General features: G+C 42.7%; 1 protein-coding gene across 2 annotated transcripts in view; it reads right to left on the reverse strand.

Moving 5' to 3' along the window:
* Positions 1–10,465: 10,465 nt before the first annotated feature.
* ST8SIA6 (ST8 alpha-N-acetyl-neuraminide alpha-2,8-sialyltransferase 6) overlaps positions 10,466–14,379 on the reverse strand; it is a 169,393-nt gene continuing 165,479 nt past the window's right edge. For both annotated transcript variants that reach the window (XM_040352468.1, XM_040352467.1), the window contains one exon: positions 10,466–11,998. In XM_040352468.1, the coding sequence (XP_040208402.1) occupies positions 11,530–11,998 (469 nt within the window). In that variant the 3' untranslated portion in view covers positions 10,466–11,529. The remainder of the gene's footprint in view (positions 11,999–14,379) is intronic.

Here is a 14,379-nt window from a genome sequence, read left to right on the forward strand (position 1 = left end):
TTGTGTGTGTCCTTGAACACAGCATTTCCATGAACAGACAGAGATAGCTGTGTGAAAATAACGTACAGTGGGGATCGGAAGTTTGGGCACCCCAGGTAAAAATGTGTATTAATGTGCATAACGAAGCCAAGGAAAGATGGAAAAATCTCCAAAAGGCATCAAATTACAGATTAGACATTCTTATAATATGTCAAAAAAAGTTAGATTTTATTTCCATCATTTAGCCCAGGTTCACACTGGGTGCGATTTCATTTGATTTGAGATGCGATTTCACATGTGAAATCGCATCTCAAATGCCGCCAATTGTCGGCAATGGTGCCGTCCTAATCGGTGCGACGCCGCATCTGCGGCGCTGCACCGATTTCAAGAAGTAGTTCTTGTACTACTTTTTGCGATTTCGGGCCGCGATTTACATAGACATCTGTGCAGAAACCTGCACAGATGTCTCTTAAATCGCGGCCGAAATCGGGACTGCCGGCGGGAGTGAAATCGTGCGAGTTCAGCTGAACTCGCACGGCTTCACTCCCGCAGCCCAGTGTGAACCAGGGCTAACACTTTCAAAATTACAGAAAACAAAAAAATGGCGTCTGCAAAAGTTTGGGCACCCTGCAGAATTTATAGCATGCACTGCCCCCTTTGCAAAGCTGAGACCTGCCAGTGTCATGGATTGTTCTCAGTCATCGTCTGGGAAGACCAGGGGATGTCAATCTCAAAGGTTTTAAATGCCCAGACTCATCTGACCTTGCCCCAACAATCAGCACCATGGGTTCTTCTAAGCAGTTGTCTAGAAAACTGAAAATAGTTGACGCTCACAAAGCTGGAGAAAGCTATAAGAAGATAGCAAAGCGTTTTCAGATGTCAATATCCTCTGTTCGGAATGTAATTAAGAAATGGCAGTTATCAGGAACAGTGGAAGTTAAAGCAAGATCTGGAAGACCAAGAAAAATATCAGACAGAACAGCTCGCAGGATTGTGAGAGAAGCAATTCAAAACCCACGTTTGACTGCACGATCCCTCCAGAAAGATCTGGCAGACACTGGAGTTGTGGTACACTATTCCACTATAAAGAGATACAAATATGGTCTTCATGGAAGAGTCATCAGAAGAAAACCTCTTCTACGTCCTCACCACAAAAAACAGTGTTTGAACTTTGCAAATGAACATATAGACAAGCCTGATGCATTTTGGAAACAAGTTCTGTGGACCGATGAGGTTAAAATAGAACTTTTTGGCCAGAATGAGCAAAGGTAAGTTTGGAGAAAAAAAGGGCACAGAATTTAATGAAAAGAACCTCTGTCCAACTGTTAAGCATGGGGGTGGATCAATCATGCTTTGGGGTTGTATTGCAGCCAGTGGCACAGGGAACATTTCACGAGTAGAAGGAAAAATGGATTCAATAAAATTTCAGCAAATTGTTACAGTGGATGGCGCAGACTTCCTATACACACACAGCCCTGCTGTGAATCGAAGGGGACAATGTATAGCGTAATATGTCTTTCCTTCCCTCCGCATCAATACTGACATAGTGGATAAGGTACATGGGCACAGTGAGGCTGCTTATGGGCACAGTGAGGCATGCAATGGGCACAGTGAGGCTGAAAATTGGCACAGTGAGGCTGCAGAAGGGCAATGTTGACCCTTTTTTCCACTTACAGTAGCTGCTGCATTCTCACCCTAGGCTTATACTCGAATCAATAAGTTTTCCCAGTTTTTTGTGGTAAAATTAGGTGCCTTGTTTTATATTCGGGTCGGCTTATACTCGAGTATATACAGTAGTTTGTAATTATTACACAAAGCATTCAGTTTACAAAACCAGCATCAGGTATCAATGTCTTCTCATAGGGTAACATCGGCCATGATCATTTCAGGATTTCAGACTTCCATGCTTTAATAAATAATAATTTATTTATTAATTTAACCACTTCCATACAGGGCACTTATACACCTTCCCGCCCAGACCAATTTTTATCTTTCAGCGCTGTTGCACTTTGAATGACAATTGCGCGGTCATGCTACACTGTACCCAAACAAAATTTTTATCATTTTGTACCCACAAATAGAGCTTTCTTTTGGTGGTATTTGATCACCTCTGGAATATTTATTTTCTGCCAAAAAAAATTAAAAATTACCGAAAATTTTGAAAAAATTTATTTTTTTGGTTTCTGTTATAAAACATTGTAAATAAGTAAGTTTTCTTCTTCACTGATGGGCACTGATGGTACTGCACTGACGGGCACTGATGGGCACCGATGAGATGGCACTGATGTGGTGGCATTGATGGGCACTAATATGCGGCACGGTTGGGCACTGATAGCACGGGCAGTTGGGCACGGATAGGCAGCATGGATGGGCTTGGATAGGCGGCAAGGATAGGTTGCACGGATGGGCTTGGATAGGTGGCACGGATAGGCAGCATGGATGGGCTTGGATAGGCGGCAAGGATAGGTGGCACGGATGGGCTTGAATAGGTGGCATGGATGGGCACGGATAGGCGGCATGGATGGGCACGGATAGGCGGCATGGATGGGCACTGATAGGTGGCACGGGTGGGCATAGATGGGCACTATCGTATGCGTTGTACTAATGGATGCCAATCAGTGCCAAACAATGCCTGCCAATCAATGATGCCCATTGTGGGCACTGATTGGCATCCATTGCGGCACTGATTGGCATTCATTTTTTGTGTCATTGTCATCCCTGGTGGTCTAGGGTGGCATACCTTTTTTTTTTTTTTTGCATCCCTGGTGGTCCAGTGGGCATTCTCGGGGGGGCTGTGCTGATAATCGATCAGCACAAACCCCCCCTGTCACAGGAGCAGCCGATCGGCTCTCCTCTACTCGCGTCTGACAGACGCGAATGAGGAAAAGCCAATTACCGGCTTTTCCTGTTTACATCGTGATCAGCCGTGATTGGACACGGCTGATCACGTGGTAAAGAGTCTCCGTGAGAGACTCTTTACCTTGATCGGTGTTGCGGGGTGTCAGACTGACACCCTGCAACAACGATCGCCGCGATGCACGCCCCCGGGGGCGCGCAGCGGCTCAAAATCCTGAGGACGTCATATGACGTCCACTCAGGATTCTACAACCACTTTGCCGACGTCAATTTGTCATTGGCGGGCGGCAAGTGGTTAATTCAGCATACTCCTCACCCATTTACGTAGTCAGTCTTGTGTTATCCAAACTTCCACACATCCCTTAAAAATTCCGACAATGCCAAACTGTGTACAACAAAAGCACCTTATATACTTGACCAAACCCGGATAAGCCCAATGGGTCATGTTGCCTATGTTATGGCACACAACTGTCAATATAAAGATATGATATAAATATGACAACTGTCACTGCACATCCAGGGCTGTCATCTTCATCCTTGCTTCTCTAATTAGTAGGTCAACAACATAGAAAAAGTAGACAGGTAAGTCCCAGGACACTGACTGCATCCAGGTTCTAGGTCAATAACATGCTAAGTAGTAAAATAAGCATAAACATTAAAGCATTGGAGTTTGTATCCTTAAAAACAAGACAGCAATGGAAGCTGCCATACTTTGATACATGACACCTTTACCACAAAATAGGGTTTGGTTGAGACGAAGCAGTCTCACACAGACCCACAGATGCTCTTTTGCCAGTCAGGTCTCTGTGGCAGGAAAGATGAAAAGATCACTGTCCAATCAGCAGGCTGGGGGTGGTTCTTGACCAACATATGCTGCCCAATCACACTGGAGTTCAGGACCTGGCTGTGCTGTATAGCAGAAATGTTAGGACAGCAAGACCAGCCCTTAATATTATTCTAGGCATGCTCCTTGCAATGCTGCAACCAATGTAACTGAACAGTGCTAACAGTGACCACAACGGAAGGCGCTGAGCAAAAACCACGTTGTAACAGTATGGCCCGTGGGACCCAGAGGCTCTTAAGGAAACGGGGTACTCCTGTGTCAGCTTCACCAATGACTTTTGTGTCTAGGGTCATCCTATGTCCACTAGGGGCATAGGATGACTGAGAACTGATATCATGGATTACATGAGATGGGACAGTATTGATAATTCATGTATTGCAGGATATCTTGAAATATTACAAGTTGTTCATTCTGAACACAACAGGTCAGACACTCCTTTAATGTGGAACATAGACTGTTGAGATGTTAATCACCTCCAGCTACCTGGCTGTAGTGATGAAAGCTTGCTGTGATTGCATTCTATTGTCTATTGTGTTAATTAAGCCTGGCTCCTAAGATATTTCATGGTGCTATGCTAACTAACCCTGTATTGTGTGAAAGTTCTATTGATGCTAATATGTGTTGTGAGTTAACACACTCTAAAGGTCAGACGTCTGACTTATGTTCACTAAAGGAATGTGTATTGTGTAGCAGGTGAGAATAGCTTATCGCGGAGTCAGAAAGTCTGTCTAAGATGTGGATTGAGGGGGACTCGTTAGCACCCATTGTGTGATGTTGTGGGTGGAGTGTGTCATTGTCCCTTTTCTTACTGCAGAATGCTTTCTAACTGTATATAAGAAACCTAAGTTTACCATTAAAGTGTCATCTGTTTGGAACCAGAGAACAGAGCTGTGTCTCGTTATTCTGGGGGAAATCCAATGGGTCCTGTCTGCTGGATTGTGGAGTGTCGGAAGCTGTCTTGGGTTGGTGGAATGGAATATCGTAACGGCGTTAACCCCTGACCGTTACACACATGAAAGGATGAAGTCATCAATGTTGACTCTTCATCCTTTCACTAGGATTACAAGACTGCCAAAAATGGAATAACATATATTTTAATCTTCAATGTTTTATTCCCACCGTCTTTTCTTGTTTTAGACAGAAAAATCAAAAATTAACACCCAATGCTGGGAAACTTAGACATTATTCCTTGAGGTGTGGCTGCAGCTGCTGTTTTACTGAACTGTTCCTTTGCATTGCTAAACCAGCCCTTTAAGCGGATCTCCACCTGCCACCACCGTTGTTTTCACCCCCCATCTACTTACTGGGTGTTCCATTGTGTAGGTTTTCAAAATGCACTCACCCACAGGATCCAGCGTTGTCCCACTGAGATCCTTTTGTCCTCTACCACCTCTTGGTCCCCTGCCTCCATATTGATGATTACATCATGGTTCAACTGGCTGCTAGAGGAGGGGAGGATAGGTGGCAAGCCATCAGGGTGAAGATCCGCTTTAAAGCATCTTCTCCAGACTGCTCCAGCATTCTAAGGTCCTCACATCAAGACCAATGTAGGGTTCATAGCACAGAATTGGAAGTGAGCAAGAGAGAGAGGGAGCACCATATGCTGGGGGAGTGGAGGATCAAGTAAGCACTTTTAACCACTTAAGACCCGGACCTTTAGGCAGCTAAAGGACCTGGCCAGTTTTTTGCGATTCGGCACTGCGTCGCTTTAACTGACAATTGCGTGGTCGTGCGACGTGGCTCCCAAACAAAATTGGCGTCCTTTTTTCCCCACAAATAGAGCTTTATTTTGGTGGTATTTGATCACCTCTGCGGTTTTTATTTTTTGTGCTATAAACAAAAATAGAGCGACAATTTTGAAAAAAATGCAATATTTTTTACTTTTTGCTATAATAAATATCCCCCAAAAATATATAAAAAAAATTTTTTTTTCCTCAGTTTAGGCCGATACGTATTCTTCTACCTATTTTTGGTAAACAAAATCGCAATAAGCGTTTATCGATTGGTTTGTGCAAAAATGTATAGCGTTTACAAAATAGGGGATAGTTTTATTGCATTTTTATTAATTTTTTTTTTTTTATTACTAATGGCGGCGATCAGCGATTTTTTTCATGACTGTGACATTATGGCGGACACTTCAGACAATTTTGACACATTTTTGGGACCATTGTAATTTTCACAGCAAAAAAATGCATTAAAAATGCATTGTTTACTGTGAAAATGACAATTGCAGTTTGGGAGTTGTTAACCACAAGGGGGCGCTGAAGGGGTTAAGTGTGACCTCATTTGTGTTTCTAACTGTAGGGGGGTGTGGCTGTAGGTGTGACGTCATTGATTGTGTTTCCCTATAAAAGGGAACACACAATCAATGAGGGCCACAGTGAAGAACGGGGAAGCTGTGTTTACACCAAACCCAACAAAGCAAAAAAAGTAGCCACTCAAATCAATATATAAATACACACATATACAGTATATTTATATATAAAAGTTGAAAAAGAAGTGCAGTTATACTTGTTACATTGGCGCTACTCCTTTCTCTGCCCAAGTCAAAACTAGGAAGACCTCTACTGACTTTCAGTAATTGCTTTTTTTTGATCTGGTCAATTCTTAACTTGGGGGGCAGACAAGCAGCACCATGTCAAGTTCGCCCATTGAGAACCGTGTCTCAGTCGTGTGCAATGGTGCGGTAATATAGGGTTAAATCAGGCAGTGAGGAGGCAATATAACAAATCCTCAACACCTGTCTAAAAAAGCGATCTGAACACAGATCGCTCATAAGAGGGCACTGCACTCCACCGATGGCACGAAGGAGCCCTAAATGTGAGCAGGCCATGTTAATGTGGCACCACCCTGAACATCACAAGGCTTATGAAAGATAAAAACATTTGCTTGTGATTATATAATTTATTTAAAAAAAACACATTGTAGACTAATGCCCTGTACACACGATCGGTTCATCCGATGAAAATGGACCGATGGATTTTTTCATCAGATATCCGATGAAGCTGACTTTCATCAGTCTTGCCTACACACCATGGGTTAAAAATCCGATCGTGTCCAACGCGGTGACGTAAAACACGTGCTGAAAAAAATGAAGTTCAGTGCTTCCGAGCATGTGTCGACTTGATTCTGAGCATGCATTGATTTTTGACCGGACAGACTATCGTTTTTTGACTATCGTTTTTTTAACCATAAGAAAAATTTAAAACAGGTTCTATTTTTTTTCACCGATGGGGAAAAAAAACGATGGGGCCCAGAGTAGATTGGTTCGTCCGATGAAACCGGTCCATCGGTCAGTTTTCATCAGACGAACCGATCGTGTGTACAGGGCATTAATGAATAAGTGCACTGTCATAACTGCTTACTTCTTTTAAAGCGGGAGTTCACCCATTTCTAAAAAAAAAATGTTTCTTCCCCTAGATTCCTGCTCGTTCGGTCTAGGGCAATCGGCTATTTGTATTAAAATATGAGCCGTACTTACCCGTTTTCGAGCTGCATCTTCTTCCGTCGCTTCCGGGTATGGGTCTTCGGGAGCGGGCGTTCCTTCTTGATTGACAGTCTTCCGAGAGGCTTCCGACGGTCGCATCCATCGCGTCACTCGTAGCCGAAAGAAGCCGAACGTCGGTGCGGCTCTATACTGCGCCTGCGCACCGACGTTCGGCTTCTTTCGGAAAATCGTGACGCGATGGATGCGACCGTCGGAAGCCTCTCGGAAGACTGTCAATCAAGAAGGAACGCCCATTCCCGAAGCCCATACCCGGAAGCGACGGAAGAAGATGCAGCTCGAAAACGGGTAAGTACTGCACATATTTTAATACAAATAGCCGATTCCCCTAGAGAAAACGAGCAGGAAGCTAAGGGGAAAAAGTGCCCTCTAAGGGTGAACCCCCGCTTTAAGGTATCCAGGTAAATCAAGAAACAATGTAAGTATACAGTATGCGCTCACATTTTCTGCTCCATGACCCCACTAAGCCATAGTGTGATAGCGTCCCCTTTGGAAGAGTTGTCTTTATCAATGATCTTGAAAGTCCAGGTACATTCACGTCATTTTTATTTAGTAGTGTGATAACAGCGGTAGCAGTGTTAGGAGTCACCACTGGGTTCATGGCCTTTGCAGACCCATATGTGGCTCACCCTTAAGAATATGTATCTGTTTCAGCTTTAGTGCATTAATGGTGGTATCATCTTGATATCTCTAATCGGCAGAAGTGGACGTTTTCATGCTTACAAATTTTAAATAATGAATTAACAATTGTATTGAAAGGTAGGTGTTATTAATAAGCAATACAAATTTAGTGAATATAAATAGATATGAAGGGGAACTTAGGGCCAGATTCACGTAGGTGAGCGGCGGCGTAACGTATCGTAGATACGTTACACCGCCGCAAGTTTTCATCGCAAGTGCCTGATTCACAGAGCAGTTGGAATGAAAACCTATGCCGGCAGCCTCCGGCGCAAGGCGGGCCAATTCAAATGGGCGTGTGCCATTTAAATTAGGCGCGCTCCCGCGCCGGACCTACTGCGCATGCTCAGTTTCGCAATTCCCGTCGTGCTTTGCGCGCCGTGACGTCATTTTTTCGAACGGCGACGCGCGTAGCGTAATTCCGTATTCCCGGACGGCTTACGCAAACGACGTTCATTTTTAAATTTCGATGCGGGAACGCCGGCCATACTTTATACAGCAATACGATTGCTGTGTAAAGTTAAGGCACCAAAAACGACGACTAACTTTGCGACGGGAAACTAGACTAGCGGCGACGTAGCGAACGCGTGAATCGCCGTAACTCCTAATTTGCATACCCGACGCTGGTTTACGACGCAAACTCCCCCCAGCGGCGGCTGCGGTATTGCATCCTAAGATCCGACAGTGTAAAACAATTACACCTGTCGGATCTTAGGGATATCTATGCGTAACTGATTCTATGAATCAGTCGCATAGATACTCTGAGAGATACGACGGAGTATCTGAGATACTCCGTCGTATATCAGCTGTGAATCTGGCCCATAGTCTTAAAGAGGAAAGGAAAGCAATGTCCTTTAAAGCTGAAGTTTAATCTGCTTATATTTTGCATTTACGGCCCCACATCAAAATGCTATTGATTTTTAACATTTCCGTTTTGATTACACAACTTATTTTAAAACCTAGTGACATCATCACTATTCTAATGACGATAACACTATTTTCTAGACTTCACTTTGCAATGCAAGCAGATCATGGCTGGTGTAAGGGGTGGCATTTATGTGGTGGTGGAAATACAGTAGCTTACTGAAAACATCACGGCACCCTGATGCGATTCAGTTCGCATGTGGTGATTCAGTTTGCATGTGTTGCGCTATATACGTTTCTCACTCACTCACCCTGCCCCTAATCTCAAGAACCCCCAGACCTGATACAAGTAGTGGGTTGGCTCTTAGTTATACAAATATAAAAATGTCTTTATTGGCGGTTGTTAGTCTGGAGAAGTGGGCGTTTTTAGACTACCCTTGAAAATGCCTACATTTTAAGCTGAGGGAAAGTCAAGCTAGGCAGGAAAGAGTAAAATGAAGCAGGATGTCCTCCAGCCAGGAAACAAGGTGGGCTCTATGGGCCAGATTCACAAAAGAAATACGACGGCGTATCTCCTGATACGCTGTCCTATCTCTGTGTTAAGGCCGTCCTAACTATGCGACTGATTCATAGAATCAGTTACGCATAGCTAGCCCTAAGATCCGACAGGTGTAATTGAATTACACTGTCGGATCTTAAGGATGCAATTCTAGGCCGGCCGCTAGGTGGCGAGGCCATTGCGGTCAGCATAGAATATGCAAATGAATAGTTACGGCGATCCACGAACGTCCGCGCTGCCCGTCGATCTAACTTTACGTTGTTTCCGTCGAGTTATGCCGCGTAAAATTAGGGCTGAGCCCTAGTTGTCCTAAGCCATGTTAAGTATGGCCGTCGTTCCCGCGTCGAAATCTAAAAAACAACGTTGTTTGCGTAAGTCGTCCGTGAATGGCGCTGGACGCCATTTACGTTCACGTCTAAACAAATGATGTCCGTGCGACGTCATTTAGCGCAATGCACGTCGGGAAATTTACCCGACGGAGCATGCGCAGTACGTTCGGGGCGGGAACGTGCCTAATTTAAATGGTGCCCGCCCCATTTGAATTGGGCGGGCTTGCGCCGAGCGCATTTACGTTACACCGCCGCAAGTTTACAGGTAAGAGTTCTGAGAATCAGGCACTTACGCTGTAAACCTGCGGCGGTGTAACGTAAATCACATACATTACGCTGCCGTGGAGCAACGTAATTCTACGAGAATCTGGCCCTATATGACTTTTTGCAGCTTTTAATGTACACAGCGTCAAGCTCACAGTGCGCAGTGAAGTCAGAGTAAGCAGTTTCAGTACAAAAGAGGCGCCTGTACAACCGTGCAAGGCTAAAAGGGAAGACATAAGTTCAGTTTTAGAATATTTTTCCATTGATGTTAAGAGCCCCACACCTCCCTGTGATGAATTTACTTTGCACAGCTCCGCACCCTCTACCAACTGTGAAGTCTAAGTGATTGGCTGAACAGCTAGTGTGCATTACAGAGCACAACACATCCCAGCCAATTACTGTGCTGGATTTGCACAACATAACACAGCACCCTTTTTGGCCAGTTGTGGGGTCCTGATTAGCTATTCCCTTCTTTCTGCATTCCTCACTTATCTATTTGGCCATATGAACAATGTGTAAATCTTAGTGGAATGTTTAACATATCAAGTAAAGGCAGAAAACACCTCTACATATAAAAAACACTTCACACAAGTATAATATGTTTACTAGCTATAAAAACAAGGTTTTCTTGAGTTTTCATCAGTCCCCTTGTTAATTTGGCATTCTTCACCTGACATGTCCATTCACTAACAAAAATACTTTTTCGCGTCTATTTAAAGCATAAAAAATGTAAACAATTTCAAGTTGAAAATTTTGTCAACTGAGCTCCTGAGTTTGTTTGACACGTACATAAATAAATATATCTATACTTTTTTAAAACGTCATAAAAGCACAAAAGAAAATTGATTCGTAAAAGGAAAGTAAAAAGCAATCTTTGCAATCAAGTTAATAATACATCTTTAAAATCACTTTAAGTGCCTATTTTCCACTCAAAATATATCCATCGTCATGGTTTCTCCTCCTGCTTTGCAAAAAAATGGATGGAAATTATAGTGCAGTTCAAGTCCATTATTTTTGGATCGGAAACAAATGAAGATTTGTATTGCACAAGTGTCCTTCTCATAAGATGTTCATTAGGACTACGAACAAAAAATTATATTTAAGTTGATGGAGAACAACTCAGTAGTGGTAAAAATAAAAAACCTTCTTGTATTTGCTAATGCAGAAAGTGGTAACGTTTTTGTTTAATAAATCTTTCCAGATTACATATCAAATATCCTGTTTATCTGGTATGTGCACCAAAGACCAATACCACTCCCAAAAAATGTCCACACATGTAAATATGGTGGCCTGTGAAGTCACCTAGACAAAGTCCTCCAAAAGCAATTTGATCTTTTTTCACTGCTTCATAGTGTGATCCATAGTGAAACCCATGGTGGCCTTGTAAGGTCAATACACTTATAAATGAAATTCAAATTTGGCAATTTGATTGTTATCAGCTCTTGTGTCTCCAGTGTCCATAATGGAATCTGTGGTGGACCAAGAATTCCAAATGACGTTTACAATTGACAACATTTCTTTATGTACTGATTCTTAAACTGTTCCATAATGGAAGTTATGGTAACCTCTGAGGTCCAAAGATATCCAGATGCAAATCTTGATTGGAGACAGCATTAGCATTTGAATAAGTTAAAAAAAGACCTTTAGATTCTCATCTTTTCTCGCATTCACCAAGTTGGAGCTTCAGAACTCCTTTATGATGGAGTTGAAGAACTTGATAAAACTCTTTGGGCATGGCATGAAAGCCAGGCTTTGGTAGCTGGTTGTCGTAGTAGTGGTGGCTGATGGGTTTCCCGTCCAGGTTTTTAGAGAAAGGCCAGAATCCATACAGTGTGATGTCCTGACAGAGTTCTATAGCCGCGCTGGTTATCATAAATCCAGTGGACAGGCGGTATGCCCGGACGCCCCTCCCTTTCCAAAACTGAGCAAGGCTTTTAAGGTAGTTGGGATGAAAGAAGATAGCTTTCTGTTTAGCTTGGTATTTCTTCAATAGGTGGTGGACTTCGAAAGAGATGGCTGTGTTACTGCTATAGGAAAATGCAGGCAGCAACAGGAACGAGTAACCATAATTGGTGAGGTTTTTCAGAAAGGCGGTTTTCATGTCATTGAGTTTTCCATATCTGCATAAAAAAATGGCAATACAAGTTATACAAGACCAAATGTAATGATTTAAAAGCAACATTTCAATAAATACATTTTGCATTTGTATAATGTTTTTTTATGTATAATGTTGTATGTAAAAGATTTTGACTTAAAGAGGAGCTTTAAAAAAAGGGGAAGTTATGTTTTAAGGCCCCCCCATCCTCTTTCACAAATGACACTTCTTTTTTGGTGGGGGTGGGTACCTGGTTTTTAAAATGTACCCACTCCTACTTTCACTTGGATCGCCTAGGGTGATCTGAGTGGAAGTTCTCCTCTACCTCCCTGCAGTCTTTGGAGGCGCATTTGAAATGGACAGCGATCACCCAGCTGTGAAGCCGTAAGCTGTCACAGCTGGGTGTCCACAGTTAAGATGTTGGCACCAGGGACCGAGGATAGGTGGAAAAAAGGGCTCAGGTGAGCGCAGACTTTGGTCCTGAGTGTCTGTTTATTAAAAGCCAGCAGCTACAGTTTTTGAAGCTGCTGACTTCTAATTTATACAAAAAGAACTGGAGCTCTTCTCTTAAAGAGTTGGTAGACAAGGGGTGCAATCAGCGCAAAAAAATAGATCAAAGCTGCAACAATTCAAAATTACAAAGTGAAAATAATTATTTTAAATTATTAAAATAAAAAATAAAAATAAAATAAAGTGGAACAAACGTGAAAATGAAAACCAACCCTCAGGTTATGATTCACCGGGATGCTAGCTGAACACTAAAAGGACATTCACAAAATCCAAATGTAATATAAATAAATAGAGAGTAGTGCAGCGCAAACCAATAGTAATAAAGTGAGATAATTATTGAAAAAGTCCAAAAGAAAATGTAAGATCCTGCGATCCAATTCTTAGGAATCTCCACCACGTGTTATTGAGCACACCAAACTTAAATGTGATCCCTCCACCGATAAAGATGGGTACTCTCACCTCAGCAATAGACCACTGTGTTACCAGATGGTCAGATAAGCATGTGGAATTCAGCAAAGAAAACCAGGGAGCAAAGTGATACTTCAATTCCTCATAATGACAGCCAAAACACATGGACCGGAACATGCAGGGAAAAAAACAATATCTAAGAGCTTCCGCTGGGTTCAAATGGCTTTAATTCAGTAAAAAACATTCACAGGCTACTCGCACTTTAGCCGGTTCAATAAAGCATATGAGAAGAAACATGGCATCACAGCATCATAGAGTTGTTTGGGACAACAGCGAGCGACGTGTAGCAAGGCTCCTGACCCCCGTACGCGTTGCGTTTGACAACTTCCTCAGCAGGGCGGACAGTTTAAGTTTGGTGTGCTCAATAACACGTGGTGAAGATTCCTAAGAATTGGATCGCAGGATCTTACATTTTCTTTTGGACTTTTTCAATAATTATCTCACCAATAATACTATTGCTTCTCTTAAAGAGTACCTAAAGCCGAAAATATTTCTTTAGATATCTTCGCTGGGGAGATTTACTTTATTACTGGTGACCGCTGACTCTGGGGCAGAAAGTTCTGGAAACGTCAAAATGTTACAATTATAATTGGAGCAAGAACAGTGACAAAATCTTCCATTGAGGACACCTGTTCCATAGACAGCCGTCTAATGCCGCGTACACACGATCGGAAATTCCGACAAGAAAAGCCAGATGTGAGCTTTTGGTCCGAAATTCCGCCCATGTGCAGGCTCCATCGGACTTTTGCTGTCGGAATTTCGGCCAACAAAAGATTGAGAGCCGGTTCTTAAATTTTTAGACGGAAAAAAATCCTATCGGAAATTCCATTCGTCAGTAGCAATTCCGACACGTAAAAATTCCGACGCATGCTCAGAAACATTTTGACGCATGCGCGGAAGCATTTAACTTAATTTTCTCGGCTCATTGTAGTGTTGTACGTCACCGCGTTCTTGACGGTCTAAAGTTTACAGAACTTTTGTGTGAGTATGCAAGCCAAGCTTGAGCGGAATTCTGTCGGAAAAAACATCCAAGGTTTTTCTGACGGAAAATCCGATCGTGTATGTATGTGGCATAAGAGAGTTTTTCTCCTCACTTTGGAGAGTTTTCCTCTCACTTCATGTTGTGAGTCTTGGACAAGAAGTGACGGATGATTTTCCCAGGAGAGACCTTAGACTATAAGCATTTTAAGGGCAGGGACTGATGTGAATGTACAATATATATGTAAAGTCATGCATAAATTGACTGTGTTATACAAGTACATGTAATAAATAAGAAAAACACCTGACCATCACACCTATATGAGCTTTTGTTATCCCAAAAACCATAAAAATCAATATAGTGTTGCCCCCTCACGGTTATAACAGCCTTAACTTTTCAAGTAGGGCCTTCCAAAAAGATTTTAGAGTGCGTCTGTGGGACTTTTCACC

The sequence above is a fragment of the Rana temporaria genome, chromosome 5, assembly GCF_905171775.1.
Source record: "Rana temporaria chromosome 5, aRanTem1.1, whole genome shotgun sequence".
NCBI lineage: Eukaryota > Metazoa > Chordata > Amphibia > Anura > Ranidae > Rana > Rana temporaria.